Here is a 20,311-nt window from a genome sequence, read left to right as displayed (position 1 = left end):
AGCTGAACGTGGTCGTAAAAATGGTAATATTTCGGAGATTATTCAAGGTTAACTTTTATCTGTTGCTCTAAGATGGGTCTCCAAACGCTTTCTTAAAGGGCCAGATGGCAAATGTTTTAGGCTTTGTGGGTCACAGTTCCTCAGCTCTGCTGGTTTAGCACAAAAACAGCTACAGATGCTGTGTGCGTGAATTCACGTGGCTGTGTGCCAATAAAACTTTATTTATAAAAGCAGGCAGCTGGCTGAATTTGGCCTGCAGCTTGCTGACCCTGCTCTAAATCATTATTTGTGAACAGGGAATGACCATGTGATGTATTGTAAAAGCAGCTGATCCAGATGACAAAAAATATTTTATCCTTCAAAACAAACAAGTGAACAGATCTAGTCATCTGGAGGAACCGATACTGCAGTTTGGGAAACACACCCACTCGGGTTCTGGTCCCACCATGCCCTGCTCTGTAAGCGGAAAGCCCATCCTCCCTCTGAGAAATGGTACATCCCTGTGCAGACTGGCCTTGGGCATCAAAATTGGTCTACTTCCTTTCTCTCTGACCAGTTTCACACAAACCTGCCTACACCCCACCAAAGTTTGAAGTAGCACAAGAACAAAGGAGCGTGTCAGAGTGATGTAGTCTATGGTGATACATGTTCCGTGGCACTGGAAAGACTGTGTATTCTGCTATTGTTGGGGGGGGGGGGTGTTGGAGAAATGTGATGGATCCTATTGGTTGATGATGGTGTTGGTTGGTTCTTAATATCCTTGCTGATCTTCTGTTTCATTGTTCTATCAATTGTTGAAGTCTCCAACTATAATTCTGGACTTCTCTAGTTTGCCTTGTAGTTCTGTCAGTTTTTGCCTTATGTATTTTCCTGCTATGTTGTTTGATGCATACATGTTCAGGTTGCTATGTCTTCATTTGGGGTTGACCCTTTTTCATTATGTAATATGCCTCTCTGTTTCAGGTAATTGTCTTTGTTCTGAGGTCTACTTTATGTATTAATAAGCCACTCCTACTTTCTTTTGATTAATGTTTTCATGGTGTGTCTTTTCCATCCTTTTACTTTCTACCTGTTCCATTGGTAGATTTGCAGTGAGTTTAGACCACATACAGTTAAGTCATGTTTTTAAATCTCTGTCTTCTTAATGTAAATTTTGATATGTTAGGGTTTAAATCTGCCATTTTATATTTTGTTTTCTGTTTTTCTTTCTGATTTTCATTTTTCTGTTTTCTTTTTCCTGCCTTCCTGTGGATTACTTAATTTTTTTTTTTTTTAGAATTAGGTTTTGGTTTATCTATACATCTTTATTAGTTTTATATTGCTGTAAAATATCTGTATTGTTTTGGTTCCAATTTTAGTGTATGTGCTGCTGAAGTGAACACAGTCTGTATTCTTTTTTTAAACGTTTATTTATTTATTTTGAGAGAGTGCACATGCACGCACGCACAAGCAGGGGGAAGGGCAGAGAGAGAGGAGAGAAAGAATCCCAAGCAGTCTCCATGCTGTCATTATGGAGCCTGACGAGGGGCTCAAGCCTGTGAACCATGAGATCATGACCTGAGCCAAAATCAAGAGTCAGACACTCAACTGACCGAGCCACCCAAGCACCCCAATTTGTATTGTTTTTTTTAATGCGTTTCTTTGTGTAGCTTCTGAGTGGTTGTCTCCAGTGTTGGTTTATGTAAATGTAACTCTCCCCAGCCTGCTGGTGCTGTCATTTTACCTGTTTGGGTAAAATATAGAAAGCTTACCTCTGCATCACCCTACTCTCCCCTGTTTTATTGTATAAGTGTCTTGATTTTTCCCTCCGCGGACATTTAGAACCACATTAGTGTTACAATTTTATCTTCAATCCTCAAACATCATTTAGGAAAGTCAAGAAAAGAAGGAAATTCTGTTGGGGCACCTGGGTGGCTCAGTCAGTTAAGCGTCCGACTTCAGCTCAGGTCATGATCTCCTAGTTTGTGGGTTCAGGCCCCATGTCAAGCTCTGTGCTTACAGCTCGGAGCCTAGAGCCTGCTTCAGATTTTTTGTCTCCCTCTCTCTGTGCCCCTCCCCAGCTTGTGCTCTCTCTCTGTCTCTCTCTCTCTTTCTCTCAAAAATGAATAAATAAACATTTAAAAAAGGAGAAGGAAATTCTGTTGTATTTGTCTTTATCTTTGTTCACCATATTCTTTCTCTTTCTTTTTTTCAGGGATCCGTCCATATTTTTTCTTTTCTGCTTCCTCTAGCCATTCTTCAGGAAAGGTCTGCTAGCAGCAAGTTCTCTTGGTCTTCCTCTAGCTGAGAATGTCTTGATTTCTCCTTTATCCCTGAAAGATATTTTTGCTGGGTATAAGATTCTGGGTTGACAGTTCTTTTCTTTTGGCACTGGAAGAATATTTTGTCACTTCTTTCTGGACTTCCATGGTTGCTGCTGAGAAATGCACTGTCACTTGAATTGCTTTTCCCCCTATAGGTAAAGTGCTGTTTCTCTCTCATTGACTTTAGGATTTTTTCTTTGACTATGATGTGATTTTCAGAAGTTTGACTGTGATGTGTCTTGGTTTGATTTTCTTTGTAAGTTATGTCTTTTATGTTATGTAAGTTATGTCTTACAAATTTGGGAAGTTTTCAGCCATTATTTTTAAATACTTTTTCAACCCATCTCTCTCTGCTTCTGGGACACTGGTGACACAACCGTGAGATCTTTGTTTATAATTTCACAGGTCTCCAAGGTTCTGTTCACTTTTTAAAAACTATTTTTCTCTGTTGTTCGAATTGAGTAACTTCCATCATTTTATCTTTCAGTTCACTGATTCTTTTCTCTGTCCCTCCGTTCTGTGTTCAAGTCTACCCCCCTGCTTTCTATTTTGGTTATTGTGTTTTTATTTTTCAGTTCTCAGATTTCTGTCTGGTTCATTTTTTATCTTTTCTTCCCTTGCCGAGTCTTTGTAGGCCTTCGTTGGCTTTCCATGTGTAATTGCTCAGGGAATGTTCTCATCTGCTCAAACAGTGCTTGCCAGTGTCTGTGCTATCTCAGTGTTGGCCTCTAGCGACTGTCATTTTCCATTCAGTTGTAGAACTTCCCAGTTCTTACTGTGGTGACTGATTTTTTATTGAAACCTGGACATTCTTGTACGACGTAATGAGACTGGATCTTATTTAAATCTTCTCTTTTAGCTGGCTTTCTCTGACACTGCTCCATCAGGGAAGAGGTGGCTAGTTACTGCCAGGTGAGGGAAGAAGTCCAGGTTCCCCTTGGCCTTGTTGGCAACCAAGGAGGGGTCCCTCATTGCTGCCGGTGAGGTGGGAGTCCTCTCCGCCCCCCACCAGCCCTCCACTGATACTTCCTCGGCTGGGAGGGGTGGGATGCCTTGCGACTACTCCTTACGGGGTCTCCCACGATCTGGGTGGGTGGTCAAAGTCCTGACTCCCCACTGTGTCTTCTCTGACACCATCCCAGCAAGGAGGCCGAGGGCACCTGGCTCCTGCCGGGTGGAGGTAAAGTCCAGCTCCTTTTCTGTCTCCTGGGGGAGTGAGGCTTGTTACCAGCTGGCTGGATGAACATTCCAGCTGCCTACGTGGGTTTCTCTCACATCACCCTGGCTGGGAGCGCTGGGGGACCTTGTGAACTCCTCCATGGAAGTCCAGGCTCCTGATCAGCCTTTATTAGTGTGTGTGCAGGTGGGGCCAGTGTTTTCTGTGTGTTTCCTGGAGTAGAGCCGTTCTGGTCTAGAAGTTTCCTGTCATGCTGTTGTTCTGTCCTTTCCCTTGTCCTCTGGCTTTTGCTGGAGTTTTGTGCCTGTGCCTGTTGGCATCTCCAAGTTGCGGGATTCTTCAACCAGATGTGTGAGGCAGAAGGAAAACCCAGGGAACTCAGCACCATTTCCTTCCCTGGGTCCCTCCCTGGGCCCCTCCCTGGGTCCCTCCTTGGGTCCTTCCCTGGGTCCCTCCCTGGGTCCCACGGTCCCAGAGCCTCCCTTCTTCTCCTACCCTCCAGAGTCCTGCCGTCTGTCATACCTGACTCAGGAGGAGGCACGGGGAAAAGGGCACCTAGTCCGTATTCTCAGAAGCACAGTTCCCTGTGCATTTTCTAGAAATACTTTTTCTTGGGGCACCTGGGTGGCTCAGTCGGTTGAGTGTCCGACTCTTGGTTTTGGCTCAGGTCATGATCCCAGGGCCATGAGTTTGAGCCCCATGTCAAGCTCCACGCTGATGGTGCAGAGCCTGCTTGGGATTCTCTCCCCACCCCCCCGCCCCTCTCCCCTGCTTATTCTCTCTCTTTCTCTCTCAAAATAAATAAAGTTTTAAAAAAATACTTTTTCTCTCTGTTCTTTAGAATGCATTATTCCTACTGACCTATGTTCAACTCCCCTGACTTTGCTGTATCCTAACCATTTGGTTACTGAGCCCGTCGGTGGACTTTTTATTTCAGATACTGTACTTTTAATGCTGTATTCTCCATTTGTTTCCTTCAGATGGTTTCTTTTTCTCTCCCGAGTACTGCTGTCTCTCCGATCATCTCAGCTGTACCTCGCTGAGCAGGGTTGCCAGGGCAAGTTGAGAGTCATTACCCGACCTCCAGCATCCAGGCCACCTCAGCTTGGGCATGCCTTGTCTTCTCCCTGGAGAATGTCGGCATTTCCTGGTTCTTGGTGTGTTGATTAATCTGTATTCCAGACATTTCAATATCCTGTTGTAGGACCTTGAGTCCTGTTAAAGTCCTTCGGAGAATTTTCTTGAACGGGTGCTCGGCGAGGTTGGGCTTGGATGCCCAGGGCGTCTGATGCGGTGGGAGGGGTTTCTGCGTCAGTCTGGCGCTCGAGGCCTTTGCCATCCTGCTGGGGAGCCGCACTGACGTTTGTCACACGGGGGAGGCTGGGGCCCGGTGCTGGGGTGTGTGGCAGCTTGGGTCCCACGGCGCGTCCGTGCTTCCTGCCTGTTCCGCACCTGAGCAGCCAGGCGTGTGTCTGTTCACACCCAGAGCCAGGACACCCTCTCCAGCCCTCTCCTCTGCCCTGCTTGGGCTCCTGTGCCCAGGCGGACAGGTAGCATGCTGTCCGCATGCAGCTAGAGACCAGCAGGAGAGGGAGACTCCCGCCCCACACCGCTCGCTCTCCAGGGGCGGCTTCTCTGGCCTTTTGCCCTTGGGGTTCTCAGTGAGTTGTCTTTTTCCCGTCTTGTCCCCAGCTCCTAGTCCTGATCTGTGGGAGACAGAGAGACGGGTTGTGGGCCTCCCCCACCCCTCCAGGACTGGGAGCCTTCACGCTGCTCCGTGCCTCGCGAAACCCTCCCCACAGCCCTCGGGGTGATCTCACTATTGTCCCCGTTGCAGAGACAGCCACCTGCGAGGGTGTGGATCCCGGGGTTGGGGCCCCAACTGGCCTCTGTAGCCGGTGGGGTCGGACACAGCAGGTGCTTGGAGCGGAAATCTGCCGGGTCCTCAGTGGGCAGCTGCTGCCGGGCCCTGAGGCTTCGGTCCTTTGGTCACAGGTTGGGGACGCTCACCCAGGGTTGCCCAGGGTCTGAGGAGTGTAGAGGCCACACAGGTGTGGACGGGGCCCAGGTCAGAAGGTGGGGAAGAGCCAGGGCCGGAACCCTCGGGGGCTCACTCAGTCCCTCTGGGGACGGTGTGCTGCGGGCTGGCTGGTGTGGGAAAGCTGGGTGCAGGAGGCGGGCTTGGCTTCGGGTCAGAAGAGGGTGAGGAGAGTGGTGGGATGGGGAGGAAGCTGGAGACTGTCAGGGAGGGTTCCTCTGCGAGCATCCACAGGCGTCTGCTGGGTGCCACAGGGGTGGACAGACAGGGTCCCTGCATGTGCGTGGTGCAGGCAGACCGTGACCCCCCAGGCTGGGTCCTGGGACTAGGTTAGGGTGGGTTCAACGGGGGACGGACTCTGTTTAGTCACGATGTGTCCCCAGACACACTCTGGGGGTGCCTGGCTGTCGGTTGAACGTCCAACTTTGACTCAGGTCGCGATCACGTAAAGATCGAAACTTCAGGCCTCTCCTTGTGTGCAGTGAGCGGGCCTGAGGCCTTGAGGTGGGCGGGGGCCCTTGGGTCCCACAGGCCAGTGTCCGTCCGTCTGTCCCCTCTACCTCCCTCCAGCCTCCCCTGGGCAGGCCACAGCTTGTCCACGCTGGCGAGGTCGTGGTGGAAAATCTCCTCCTTGACACGTATGCTGCGGGAGATGCCCTGTGACGCCCGCAGAGAGGTTGGAAACCGATCGCATTTCTGTATTTCTGTATTTCCTCCGCGTGCTTTTCTCCCCATTAGAAATCCACGTTCCGCTCTTCCGTGGAGGCCACGTAAGCCTGTCCTCTCCCTGCTCTGAGCTGATGCGCAGCTGCCGGTGACGCCACGCAGGGCCGGGGGACAGTCTGTGGTCAGGAGGAGCCTTGCAGAGGTGCCGAGGGCAGGTGCCGAATGGGGGGGAGGGCGACCGCGGTGGGGGCAGAGCCCCCGGAGGTACCCGGGGACCCAGGCCGTGTCTGTAGCCTCGCAGCCAGGCCTCTGGGTCCGCGGTCGTGCGGTCACACCAGCAGGTCACTCCCTGCTGCTTCTTCGTTGCCCGTCTGCCCGGCGGGGGCTGTAATCGTGCCCGCCCCGGGCGGTCGTGGAGGGTCACGCGCTGGAGTCCTCCCGCGGGCCGGAGCTGGCAGGCGGCCATGCTCTGCAAAACCATCTGGGCCTGCCTCCCCAGGGGCCTCCGTGTGACTGCGCCCTTCCTCCCCGTCACACCCGCACGCTGTCTTCTGGCTCTGGGTGGCCACGCCCGGTCGCTGCAGGGCCCTTCGGTTAGAGGCCCGCCCGAGACGCCGTTTCCCCAGATGCTGCGACACGGAGTGACCCTGGGCGCGAGTTATCTGGAGGTGCCAGCAGGCGCTTTCCCGCTCCCGTTGTCAGACCGAAGCAGACGTCGAGGAATGTCCCGAGGCGCCAGCACACAGGGCACCGGGAAAGCCGCTGTCCCCACTCCCGCGGACTCCCAGGAAGGCCGGTCTTGGCCCTGGTGGAGCGGCGTTCACCCTCCGCCCGCAGGGAGCACCGCGCCGTCTGGAAGAGCCGTGCGGGGACAGGACACGTGGAACGGTCGGAGAGAGCGTGCGGGCCCGGATGTGGCCACAGGAGGGCCAGGGACAGAGTGACCGCTCGTCCGCGTGGTATTCTTGGGTCCCCGTGGCAGCTGTGGGCGGACGCCCTGTCCTGGAGCTCAGGTTCCTTCAGCAAACGTGTGCCGAGTGGGTGTCCCAAGGAAGCGTGTTCACGTCGTGCACAACCGAGCACGGAGTCGGCACGGGTGCGGCCTGCCCGGACGTCTGGGCCCCGGTCCCCGGGACGGCCCCTGTTGCTCGGGCTCCCCGGGGTGGGCGCGCGGGGGCTCATGGGCCGTGACTCTTCCCCTGGGCCTCACCACCACCTGCCTCCCTCCCAAGCGCAGGCAGGTTCAGACTTTGCCCCGGGATGGCAGGCCGCTCCCTGGGTGCCGAGAGCAGGTGCAGTGGCTTGCTCTGGCCTGTCCGCCTGCGGCCTCCTGCGCGGGGCCTGGTGTGAGACATGGGGCCGGGGAGCACAGCTCTGCCCTTGATTGTGAACTTGCTTTTGTTCTGGTCCCTCGTCGGCCTCCTGGGGGTCTGCGGGGGCCCTACTGAGTGGGACGCTCCAACCGGCACGACCCTGCCCCATCTGTGTGTGTGTGTGTGTGTGTGTGTGTGTGCATTCACACACATGGGCCACCCCCGTGACACACACGAAGTCCCCCTCCTGTTGGGTGCGAGGCTGCTGTGTGGGCTCCGTTTCGTCTGGGAACTTGGGACGGGAACTGGATTGACAGCAGGCACGGTGTCTCCTCGGGGTCGTGACTGTGGAGCGAATCCAGTCGAGCGGGTTGCGGTGAGCACCGTGAAACAGACAGAACGGACCTGGCCGGGGAGATCACAGAGGGCAGAGCCCTGTCGGCTGTCCCTGGGGGCCCTGCCAGGATGCTACAGGGCTGGCTGTCCCCCGGGCATCGCTTGTGCCGCTTTGGGAATGTGGTGGCCATTCGCTCATCACCCTTAAGGGAGGGTTAACTGCCAGTCAGCACACAGCCACCCTCCCCGTGAAGGGAGGCACAGCGGAATCATATCCGCCGTCGGCAAAGCGCCCAGACTTTCAGCCGGGATTTGGTTGCAACATTTCAGGCCATTTTGGAAAAGGACTTTATTGCGTGAGAACATTTTTTTCGGTTTGTAATCATTGTAATATTTGAGCCAGTACCAGTGGCCCTTGAGATGAATTGCTTTTTTATTATTAGAAGATGTCACGATGGACTGAATGCACGAGGCTGGGCGTCGGAGTCCGGCCGAGGGCTGACAGGGCGAGTGGGGGGACTTGTGGCAGCCAGCAGGTTCTGGGTCACAGGAGCTGAGGAGACGGATTATTTATGAAATATGCAAAGCCTAACAAAATGACCTACCCTAGTGTAGTATTTACAAGGACGTTCTTACAAATGAAGCGTGAGTCCTTCAGAATTAAAGACGCAAACACAGGTTGCTGTACTTGGCTGCTAAATTATTGTTTAGCAAAAAGCCGCCTCGCCGACTTCTGAGTGGTTTGTGGCTGTTCACCTGCACCCCTCGTGGCCTGGGTCGGGCCCAGGGGTTGAGGTGGGGGCCCTTCGGGACCCGGTGCGGGCAGGCAGGACTGGCTCAGAGGCCAGCGTTTCGGTGGCTCGTCCCGGGCCTGCTGCTCACCGTCTGTGACTGGGACAAGGGTTAGGATTAGGGTTAGGGGTTAGGGGTTAGGGGTTGGGGTTAGGGTTAGGGGTTAGGGGTTGGGGTTAGGGTTAGGGTCCTGGGCAAGGCCTCCTGCTGAGTCGTCTGAAAAGCGAGGACCGTATTTACCCTTTGAGTTGTTGTGGGGATTATACGCACGTACCCGTTTAGCACACAACTGCACTCGCAAACCACCAGGCTCACTGCCGTGTTACCAGGCCCCCGGCGTAGAGCCAGTGGGTCCGCGTCCCACAGCGAGACAGCGCCAGGCCCCCGTGAGGGGGTGACCCCTGGGGGCACATCGGCAGGCTCGTCCTCAGGGAGCTGTGACCTGGCAGGGCGGCAGAGAGATGACCGCGTATATGCCTTGGTGTGTGCGCACAGCGATCAGGGGCAGGGTGTGTGTGCGGACAAGGGAGGGGGCCTCGCTGGGGAGGCGTTTAGGCTGCGAAGTGGGAAACCCTGGGTGAGGCGGGTAGCCGTGTTCGTGGTGGGCGTGTGTATCTCCCCAGCACGCTGGTTAGGGGTTACGCACTCCAGGGCAACCTCGTAAGTTCATTCTGTGCTACTTTGGAATTTGTCATGTTGGGCAAGTGGTAGAATTCATCATCAGTGAAGAAGACCGTAGAGTGAGTGTCCTGTCCCGAGATCGGTGTATAAAATGTTTAATGGCGTAGAATAAAAATACCAAATACATATTCAAAACGTATGGTTTTCTCTTTCTAATCTGGTTGAAAACGTGCCTCTTCTGTACTTTCCTTTATTTTGAACTTGCTCAGTTTTGACAGCCTTGCAAAAGTCGATGCGACTTGACATTTCACTTCCAAGCGTTTGAGGGTGTTGCCAAACTAGACCTTGGTCGCACACCTCCGGAGGACACTGTGCCGATTGGCGGTTTCGCGTCCCGGGTGGGGGAGGACGCAAGGAAGAAAACGCTTGTAGCAAAACCCATGTGTTTCCATCACATCGTGATTGCCTATGGCCGATATTTCTTCTGCTGATTCCTCAAAGCCGCCGCTGCCCTGGGTCCCTTGTCCCACGAACTCGCGGTGACCGTCTGGGTTTAATGACCCGTCACCCTCATCTCTCCACTTTACTCTTCGAACACAAATGGCTCTTTCTGTCCTTGGGCTTTTCTCTCTGCAAGTGCTCTCACTGCGGAAGTAACATGTGCCGTTCCACGGAGAGAGAGTCTGTTGTCATTAATAAATAGCATCTCTTTAGTTCTCTGTTTATGATCAACTTTACTGGAACGTCTGTTTCTCAAAATTTGCGATATCTGTAGAGGGTAATAAAACAGTCTGTTTCTCTTGGGATCCAAATCCAGCCTTCTCGAGAGCAGACTTAACTGAAACCACATTAGCACCAGGACGGACAGCCAGGGGGCTGGTTTCCAGTGTTCCCCACGGGGGCGCACGGACGCAGAGCCCCTGCCTCGGGGAAGCGGCAGGTGCAGGCGTCTGGAACGAGCCGGCTGCCGACCGCATGTCAGGTTGCGTGGCGAGTTTTCTGTCTGCTGGCCCGATGGAAGTTTCTTTCTGAAATGTTTCACGCCGACTCAGGATGTGGATTGGGCCACGCCCGTGACGGAATGCAGGTTCTCGGAGCATCACTGACTCATCTGCCAGGTTGGAAACGCCGCTTCAACTGCCAGCTGTTGAGTTGCTGCTGTGGGGCACTGAGGTCAGGTGTCCCCAGGACGCGTCTGTGACATAGATGCGGGTTCCAGCTCAGCGTGCCCCTGGGACAGCGCCTCCTTTGTTGGAAACTTTTTTTTGTCTGGCGGCATAACGATGTATTCTTGGGAAATTCAGTTTGAGGAGACGGGAAAATATTTTCGTGGAAGTTATGTCCAAGCCATCATGAGTGGGTAGGTTTTCTGGATGGTTTTGTGGAACATTCTGTTACCGTCTGAAGCAAGAGGGTGTGAGGTTAGGCAAGGTCAGGAGGCCTGGGGAAGGTTTAGGGCAATTGAGGGGGACAGAGCTGGGCTGGCGGGACCAAGTGACTAAAGCCACAGCGTGTCCACAGAACAAATCGTGTCCGTGTGCCAGCCCAGCGTCCCCCAGGAGTGGCGAGTGGGCAGACAGGGCCAGAGGTCGGGGGATGAGCAGGCTGTTGTGTCCAGTGTGGCCTCCAGTCCCCCTGCCCCCAGCTGCACACACACACACACACACACACACACACACGGCCTGGAGACAGTTCCCACGGGGCCTGGGGAGCCCACGGAAGATTGCGCAGGCAGGCTCTGTTGGCAGGCTGCCAGGAGGTATCCGGTGGCACCCGGACATTTGATCATTCAGTTGTTCTCTCTAATCACGTTAGGGGACCCCCCCCCCCCCCCACCATGGCACCGGCCGTGGGAACCATCCCCGAACCGGGGCGTGCCGGCTCTCCCGGTGGACCCAGGCGGCTTCCGATTTCTGTGTGGTCTCACCTGAACACGCGAGATGCCGTGGCCCCTGTCGGTGGCTGTGGCCGCCAACCCCCCCCCCCCCCACCACCGGGAGCAGGGTGCAGAGGACCCGTGTGCCCATCGGCCCGGCTGGGTCGCAGCTTTGGCTCCAGTCCTGTTAGAGGGCGGTGCCCACCCAGGTGGACTTCCTTTCCCATCTCAGGCATTTGTAAGCGTCACCAACGAAGAGACCATCTCGGTGTGGTGAGTTAGCCCAGCAGAGGCCTTGTAAAGCAGACCCGTGACGCCGTGGGGTCTCTGCACGGCTCCTTTAGGGTTCGGCTGAGCTCTGGATGAAAATCTCCAGCTCCTGTCGGAGGATCTGTGCTCATTTCCAGCAGCCGTTCTGAGTATGTGCTGCCTCGGCCTCGTGCGGACGCCGGGACGGGAGGCAGGGTGTGGGGAGCGGGCTTTGCCAGGAAGGCGGACGGTGGAGGGGCCCCGACAGCCGCACCCCTGGCCCAGGGTGTTGCATGAACCTGCACGGTGAGCAGCAGGATGTCTGAACACGGTCCTGACCTGGTGGGAGAAGCCGGCGAAGATTCGGACGGGGCGGTGCCGCGGCCACATTTGTGTCTACGCGCCCTCGGGGGCCTGAGGGGCCAGGCAGGGAGCCACCCCGGGGCAGAGAGGAAGTGAGACAAGGGGTCCTGGATGGCTGGGCAGGTGAGCACAAGCATGGGGCACTCTTCACCGACTTGGGGACACAGCAGGGAAGGACGTTTCTGGAAAGGGGCAGCACAGTAGAGAAGATAGGTTTAGGCTTCGAAGGTTGTGTGTGAGGCTCCCCTGGGACCTACACACACACACGTACTTGAGACCCCACGAGGGTCTGTGATGTAGGAGAGCGCTCAGCGGCCCCCGCCTTTCCCCTGTGCTCCCAACACCGGCCCTTGTCCCCTCCTGTATTTCTGTTTAAAGAACAGGTTGCTAAGCGCATTGATGCCCCAAGGCACTGGTTCCCTGTCGGGTGATGGTGACCCCAGGAGACACTGGCTCACATCTGGCAATGTTGGGGGCGCCCCTGGCATTCCTGGGTAGAGCCCAGGGATGCTGCTCAGATCCAGCCCAGGACAGCCCGTGAGAAGCCCTGGTCTGGGGAAGTTTTGTGGCTTCCAGAATCTTCTAGTCCTTTGGAGATACCTATCCCAAAAGCATGTTTCCCTCAAAAGCTTTTTGTTGTTGTTTGTTTTAGTTTATTCATTTATTTTTGAGAGAGAGAGAGAGAGAACACGAGCAGGAGAGGGGCAGAGAGACAAGGAGAGAAAAAATTTAAAGCCGGATCAGCACTGACAGTGCAGAGCCTGACGCGGGACTGGAACTCACAAACCGTGAGGTTATGACCTGAGCCGAAGTCAGACGTTTAACCAGCTGAGCCACTCAGGCAGCCCCATTCAAAAGTTTTTAAAAGGAGGCGTCAGGATGTTACTTTTATAAAGCAAAACGTGACTCCCGTGACCCTCGGCCACTGCTTCCTCTGCAGACAGGGCCACGATCAGCTCGAAGAACTCAGTGATGAGGGGTAAGACCCTGAGGGTGATTCCCCCCAGAAAATGCTTGGTGAGTCGGCGAGGAAAGCGCACATCCTGGTCCGGGTCAGGCGGGACTACTGTCCCTGATGGGGGGGGGCCGCCGCAGGGGGCAGGCCAGGCTGTGGGACGAGCCAGCATGTGCCCTGGGCCCCCGCGTCTTTGTCTCGTGAGTCCTGACGGGGACGTTGCTGCACAGCGACTTGGCCACCAGCCAGGTCCGGTCTGGCCGGGAAATCACCCTTCTTCGAGGCAGGACTCTCATCCTGCCTGTCACCTCATCTTGCTGCACACTCTTACAGAAGCCCATTCTTTTCTCTCTGGTCTCACAGGCAGCGGGAGAGTGTGCAAAGCGCAAGTGAACGTTGGAGAAATGGTAGCATCATGTGGAAAATGACAAGTGCCCCAAATTCTCATTAAGCTCTGCAAGACACTCTTCCCGGTGTTACACGTGTGCCGATTTATTGTTGTTCCTGCCCGCGCTTTGCGTGTTCGCGCAACACACGCTTTTGGGCCGGGCCGCCCCGCCGGGCGAGCACGTGGAGGCATTTTGCCCTCGGAGGACCACGGTGGTCCCCCTGCTGCCCCCAGGGACTGACCTCGGAGGAGACGGACGGAAGCCGGGTGACATTTTCTGTGTCCTGCAGGGACGTGCTATCTGTTTTCTCAGACTCTTGATGGAGTCCTTCGCCTCCTAACTAGAGATGAAAGTTTTAAAGAACAGAGCCTCCGGCCCGTGGTTCGCACCTGTGCATCGAACTAGAAAAGAAACGGGCCACTGCGTTGAGGGCGTTTCAGTGCAGGTCCTCAGCTGAGCACAGAGGAGGGGACGGGAGCCCTTCTCACCCCTGATCTTACTTAACCTCCTAAATCCCTAGGGGTCTGATGAGGTCATCCTCACTCACGTACGGTCGTGAAACGCTACCAGCTTAACGTGGTTACTGGCAGGGCCGGGTAGCCAGGCAGAGCCCGCCCTCCGGGTCCACGGCCACGGCCACCAGGCCCTACTTCCTGGGTTCCCACGAGGGGCAGCCTCTAGGCCAGACCCAGTACTCTGTTACTGACAATCCTCAGTGAAGTGTGCAGACAACAGAGTTTGGTTTTGTTTTTTTTTTTAACATGTTATTTAGTTTTGAGAGGGGGGGGAGAGAGAGAGAGAGAGAGAGAGAGAGAATGAGCAGGGGAGGGGCAGAGAGAGGGGGACAGAGAATCCCAAGCAGACTCCATGCTGACAGCAGCGAGCCCGATGCAGAGCTCGAACTCATGAACTGTGACATCATGACCTGAGCTGAAGTCGGATGCTCAACGGTCTGAGCCGCCCAGGCTCCCTGATAACAGGGATTTTTACTTCTCCGTTGGTCTCGGTCCCTCTTTGGAGAAGATGGTTCTGTTTACTCCTCTGTGCTCCGTGTGAGAACAATACTCGGGGAAAACAGCAGGTTCTGCTTTCATAGTTCTGTCTTGTTCTCACCCAGGGAACAGGCAACTAGGCTTAATGTAACAGAGGACACGGGGGTTCGTCCCAAAGGCTCCCTTGTGTCCTGTCCCTTGGCCTTTCCCCCACATTTCAGTTACCCAGGAGCAGAGCCACGTCAGACCAGGTCTCCCTTTGCTCAGAGCCCTCTGAGCTCCAGCCCACCCGAGTGAGAGCCCCACCAGCCTCGGAGGCACAAGCTCCCTGTCCCTCTGTGCATCCCTCCGTCCCTCCCCTCCCCTCCCCCTCGGCTCCTGCTTCTCTCCCAGGCCACCTTCTGAGTTGCGCGTCCTGGCCCCATTCCAGTGTCTGTTCAGACCCTGAGCCCTGCCCTGGGCACCCCTGCTCTGCACATCGGCCCCGACGTCAGCACGGCGTGCCCTCTGTCGTCTCCCCTGCACTCTGTAGGAGGGCGGGGTGGGGCCTGCGGCGGGGACCGCACGTGGTGCCCATGGGGGTTGTCAGAGCCGAGGTCCTGTCATTGGTGCGTGGGGCGTAGCGGGCTCGTGACCCCGCCTGCGGGACTCGAGAGGCCGGCGCAGCTGAGCGCGTGGTGGCGTTTGCGACGTCTCGCCCGCCCTCCTGTGGTCCCCCGGGTCTGTGAAACCAATCCGGCAGGATTGGGAATTATTAACGTGTAGACTCCTTTCAGTGGGTTCTCCCGTGAGTCATTTGTAACTTTTACTAATTCACCAGCATGACATGACTGTTGTCTTCATCTGTTGTGCAGTTTCTTAAGTCGGTCAGCCGTTTGTTCGAACGTCAAGAAGCGCGTTAGTCCGAATTACTGTGCGCACTTAGCTTCGTATAGTTTCCTCTCTGCCGTTTCTTACCAGACGGGCCTGAGCGCAGTGACTGTGCGGGGGTGGGGAGGTCCTGATGTTTGTTCTCGGTGGTCTCAGAAGACCGCCGTGTGAGCGTTCGGTCGTGAGTGGTGAGCCCCCGACTCCTCCCTGCGTGGGCCCGGCCTGTCCCCCGTGCAGAGCTGGACCCCAGACACTCCTGTCGTGGGAGATGGGTGCCCGGTGCCGGGCGGGGCGGGGCTGGAAGGCAGGAGGACGTGGAGAGGCAGGCTGTGGGATGAGCAGGGAGGTGTTGCCCTGCCCTGAGCAGACGCCGACCACGGCGGGGGGCAGGGGGGAGTGGGGAGGAGAGAGCCACGGCTTCCGGCCAAGGCAGGGTGAGCGCAGGGTGCCCTGCAGGGAGGCCGGGGCGACAGGCGTCGCTGAGGGCTGCGACCTGAGCTGCACCCCGCTCAACCCCCGTGTCCGGGAGCGGGGCCTGGTGGGCACCTTGAGCCCACGCCGCCCTCTGAGGCCCCACCTCTGGTTCCTCTGCAAGAGTGTCCCTTCCCCGTGGTCCTGGCCACTCTGACCCCACTGGGGACCGGCCCTGCCAGCCCCCCGAGGCTTCTCAAGGGGCCCCAGCCCATCCAGACGCTGCCTTCCCTGGTCTTACACCCCGATCCCTGAGGGCAAGGACTTCACAACGATGTAAAGGTCCTGGGGTGTCAGAGCAGCACCACTCACATGGCTGTTACAGAAATTATAGCGCTTCGGCTAGATTGCACGTCTCATAGCCACGCTGGGACCAAACCGCAGATGACGACGTTCTTGCTGGTAAATCTTAACAGCAGTTCACGGAGGAGCTTCCGGAACGGAGGCTGTTCAGACCAGGGCCTGCTGTCCTGGGCCTTGGCCTCCCAGTGTCCCAGGCTCTGGTTTCTGTTACCGCCTGCCCTCTCCCCCTGCCCCCTCCCCCACCCCTGCCACCGCTGTGTTCATGTCTGGCTTTCTTGGGCCCTTTACCTGGAGGCGGCCTCTCCCTGGGTTTCCCGCGGCGGACAGCATCCGTCGCTGTCCTCTGCAGGCCCACCCAGGGGTCCCCCTCCCGCACCCGATTGGACCCCCCAGGCCTTTCCAGAGCCCCCACCCTTCCCCCGCCTCGGCTTCCCAGGGGCCCTCACCCTCTAGGCACCCCCGGTGTCCCGGCTCCTGCCATGTGCTTCCTCCCTAGTTGGACCTCTGAGCCAGACTAAGGACACTGTGTCTCGAGACTCTTTTCCCGAGTTTAGCACAGTCTCCAGCCGGGGAAGGCAGCGGAGGAAATCATTTGGAAAGTTGGCGGTCTCCATTCTGTTGGGTGAACCACCCCACCCTCTGGTAACGTCGACCCCCCGCAGTTAGCGCCGATTCAAAACCTGCAATACGATTCTTTTCTTTACTTCTGGATTTCTAATGAGAATGTGAAAGCAGAGCGTTCCCAGCATTTCGGGTTGGACTTCTGTGTTTGTGTGAATTCTGTGCAGTCGTCTGACGTGAGGCTGTGGTCTTTCCAGATGCCTGCTCTGTGCCCGTCTCTGAGATCATCACCGTCGAAGAAACGGACATCCACGGCAGACACTACGGCCGCGGAAAATGGCAGAAGATGGAGAAGCCCTTCGCTTTCACAGGTGATGGAGCGAATCCGTCCCGCGTCTCCGGGGACTGCGCGCAGATGCCCCAAAAGGCCATGGATTCGTCACTTGCTCGACAAATTCAGTGTTTCTTTGCTTGATCTCGCAGAGACTGCCTTACGCGGTTTTTCCCAAGATCTGCTTTTGATTAATGTCTTGACCAGCTTTGACTTTCTTTGCTTTTTAACACGAGTGAGGAGAACTGAGACATAGGCCGGAAGGCGGGGGCGGCACGGGGACCCTGCCCGGCTGCGAGGCTGCACACGGGGCGCGAGGCTGTGCTCCGTGACCCCCCGACCCTCCGCGCTGTCTGTCTCCGCAGTGCACTGCGTGAAGAGGGCCCGACGTCACCGCTGGAGGTGGGCGCAGGTGACCTTCTGCTGTGCTGAGGAGCCGCTGTGTCACCTGTGGCTGCAGACGCTGCGGGAGCTGCTGGAGAAGCTGAGTATGTGGACAGAGGCACGGTCGCCGGGGCCCGCGCGGGACCCCGTGATCGTGGCTGCTTCCCTGCCTTTTGCACACCTTCCCGTAACCAAGTGCGCTGCTGAGTTGGGGTGGCTTAAAAATATACCAGTTTTACCAGTTACGGGACCAGCCTGGCACCGGGCGCTGCCCCGAGCATGGCCTTCCCTGACCGGCCGCGAGGTGGCGGGGGGGGGGGGACAGGCCCCTGGGCCCACTGAGCCTCAGGTTCTGTTTCTGGGAAGCGGGGAGGGCGATAGCTACGTTCCTGGTGGATGTGGGGAGTGAGCCAGGGACGTGGGGGCGCCCCTGTGCACACCTGCACCCCGAGTCTGTCGGTCGCCCCTTGGAACGCGGAAGATGCCAGCTCATCCTCTGTCTGGAGTCCTGTTTGGTTATAATCTTAACACGTCGTTCTGTGAGCTCGGTCCAGGCTTTCTTTCACTGTAGAAGAGAAACCGTGTGTGGGTAGGTTTGTTTTTGGTCTTCTTTGATTCATTTGGCTTCTGGATCAAAGAAGCGAATTATAATGTGTCGAAGGCCCGCCAGCTGCAGAGAGACTTGCTCGCTCGAAAAGGTGCCTTTGGTACTCTGCGTTCCGCCATCTAATCCCGCGGGACGTGACCTCCCTTACCTGCTGCCGGGCCGGTGACCCCCGACCGCTCCCCGCATCTCCCAGCGCAAGGGCCGTCCCGCTGTGTGAGTCTGCGCGGAAGTTGCCCCCCGTCCGTCTGCTGCCTTGTCCTCCATCTTTCCAGACTCGTCCTCCTCGTCCCCGCTGCCCCCTTCCTGCTTCCTCTGCTCGCTTTCCTGAGACTCTGAGTCTGTAGACTCGGGCCGATTCTGTAGGTTCAGACCCCAAGAGGAAGTTCGCCGAACCTGCCCCCCATTGGACGGCGGGTGCCTATTTCCCGTGTAACTGGTGGGAAAGCGCACATAGTTGTACGCCCGTCGCAGGCGCTGGTGTGGGCAAGAATTCCGGGGCTCTGTTACTTCAGCTACTCTGTAACTAACTCTGTGTCCGTCTGTTGTAGTGTTTACTGGAGGTAGTGTAGACGCAGGGAAGCGCCCAGATCCGGAGCGCGTGGCCCGGGAGCTCTCACGCACCCGGCGCTCTGAGCAAGTATCCGGCATCCACATCCAGAACACCGCCAGCTCCCGGGGCTCCCTGGGCCCCCTGCAGGCACCCCCCCCCCCCCCGCTCCCCCACGGGGTGATCACTGCCTGGCTTCTGAACGACCGGCTTCAGCTGATGAGTCACCGTGCTCTGCAGAGCTCCTGTGTCTGGCTGGCTGGCTCAGTGTCAGTTTGTGAAGCTTCCCCACGCTGTGCGTGCGGTGTCAGCTGCTCGTTCTCTTGATGGCGTGGCCCTCCGTGTCCGACCACTTACTCATCCATTTTACTGTGGCAGGTCGCTGGGAGAGCTGGCTCCCCGGTGTGGGCCGTTGCAGACAATCCTGTATGTTCTGAACGTTCTGGTGCGTGTCTTGTGTGGACACATGCCTGCGTGTCCGTTGGCTGCGTGCGGGAGTGGAGTTGGTGGTTCGAGTGGCCCCCGGGGCGTATGTGCCACCTCAGTAGACAGCGTCAGACGGCGACACTCCCGCCAGCGGAATATGAGAGTCCTGGTTGCCCCGAGTCTTGCCCACACCTTAATAATTGTAGCTGTTTGGGTGGGTGTTACGAGTCTTGCGTTACGGGGTTAATTTACATTTCCCTGATAGCTAAAGAGGCTGAGAAACACGCTCCTGCGTTTCTGGGCCATTCGGAAATCCCCTTTCGTAAGGAGTCTGCTGTTCGGGTCTCTTGTCCACTTTTCTGTTGGCTTATCTGTCTTTTCTTAATGTTACATGGATATTCTTTGTATGTCATGGATCCAAATCTTTTATTCGATTTATGAATTACTGACATCATTTCTCATTCTGTGGCTTGCCTTTTTAGTCCCTTACTGGTGTCTGTTGATGGACAGACATCCTTTCTTTTTTTTTTTTTTTCTTTTTTTAAGTAGGCTTCATCCCAGCATGGAGCCCAACATGGGGCTCGAACTCACCAACCGTGAGATCAAGACCCGAGCTGAGATCAGAGTCGGACGGGTAACCGACTGAGCCCCCAGGTGCCCCAGACATCCTTCATTTTAATGTAGATCTATTTATCTTTTTGTTTTGTTTTGCTCTATGGTTAGTTTGGGTCCTATTTGACATCTTTGTCCACTCCAGACCCATGAAGATACTTTCTCCTCAGAACCTTGTTTTACCTTTCACATTTAGACCTAGAATCCACCTAGAATTGATTTGGGTGTGTGGTGTTAGGTGAGCGGTCAGGGTTTACTTAAACACAGATGTCTGCTCGACCCCGTGCCGTTGAGGGAAGGAGCGTCCCTCCCCCCACGCGCCATGAACCGCCATGTTGTTCTCCACGAACTTGGCTCGTGTGTGCAGAACTTGAATGGATTTCCACTTTGTGTCCAGTGACGTTGCTAAGTCCACTTTTTAATAGGTTGATGGTTCTTTTGGAGTTTCTTCAAACGCAATCGTGTCAGCTGTGAGTAATGACCCTTCTCATTCATCCGTCTTGGTTCTCTTTCTCACAGTTTTGCCCTGGTGTGGATCCCAGCGTGGGGAGGGTCGTCTCAGTCCTGTTCTCGGGGCCGTTTCCGACATTTCACTGTCAAGGATGATGTTTCTTAGGTTTTTCATAGATTTTTAAAAAAACATATTAAAGGGGGCGCCTGGCTGGCTCAGTCGGCGGAGCGGGCAACTGCTGATCTCGGGGTCATGAGTTTGAGCCCCACGTTGGGTGTAGAGATTTCTTAAAAAGTAAAAATGAAAAAGGAATTAAAAACAGGTAAAAACATATAAAGGACGTTCTTTTCAAATTCCTAGTTTTAGGAGTTTGTTTTTCCTTCAGCCATAACTAACTGATAAATTTGATGAATGCTTTCTCTGCATCTGTTGGGGTGCCTGTGTGGTCGTCTCCTTTTGGAGTCCGTGTGTTAAGTACATTGGTTTCTCTTTGTGCAGATGCCTTTGTATTCCTATGAAATCCAACTTGGTCATGACGTGTTACTCTTTTTCTGTGTATTTCTGGAGTTGACTTGCTGATACTTGGTTTAGGATTTCTACGCCTCGGGTGAGGGGAGACATCGACCCATAGCTCCCCTCTGACCACGCCCTTGTCTGGCTTCGCTGTCAGGCATTGGT

The 20,311-nt window shown here is 55.6% G+C and overlaps 1 protein-coding gene across 1 annotated transcript in view; it reads left to right on the top strand.

Moving 5' to 3' along the window:
• Positions 1 to 20,311, top strand: part of CERK (ceramide kinase) — a gene marked incomplete at its 5' end in the record, with an annotated part of 44,814 nt that overhangs the window by 7,023 nt on the left and 17,480 nt on the right. The window contains 2 exons of the mRNA XM_053894804.1: positions 16,533 to 16,646; positions 16,972 to 17,094. Of these exons, the coding sequence (XP_053750779.1) occupies positions 16,533 to 16,646; positions 16,972 to 17,094 (237 nt within the window). The remainder of the gene's footprint in view (positions 1 to 16,532; positions 16,647 to 16,971; positions 17,095 to 20,311) is intronic.

Source organism: Panthera pardus, unplaced genomic scaffold (genome assembly GCF_024362965.1).
Source record: "Panthera pardus isolate Hobbes unplaced genomic scaffold, ASM2436296v1 HiC_scaffold_6, whole genome shotgun sequence".
NCBI lineage: Eukaryota > Metazoa > Chordata > Mammalia > Carnivora > Felidae > Panthera > Panthera pardus.
The sequence above is the reverse complement of the archived record's forward strand: the minus strand, read 5'-3'. Positions and strand labels throughout refer to the sequence as shown.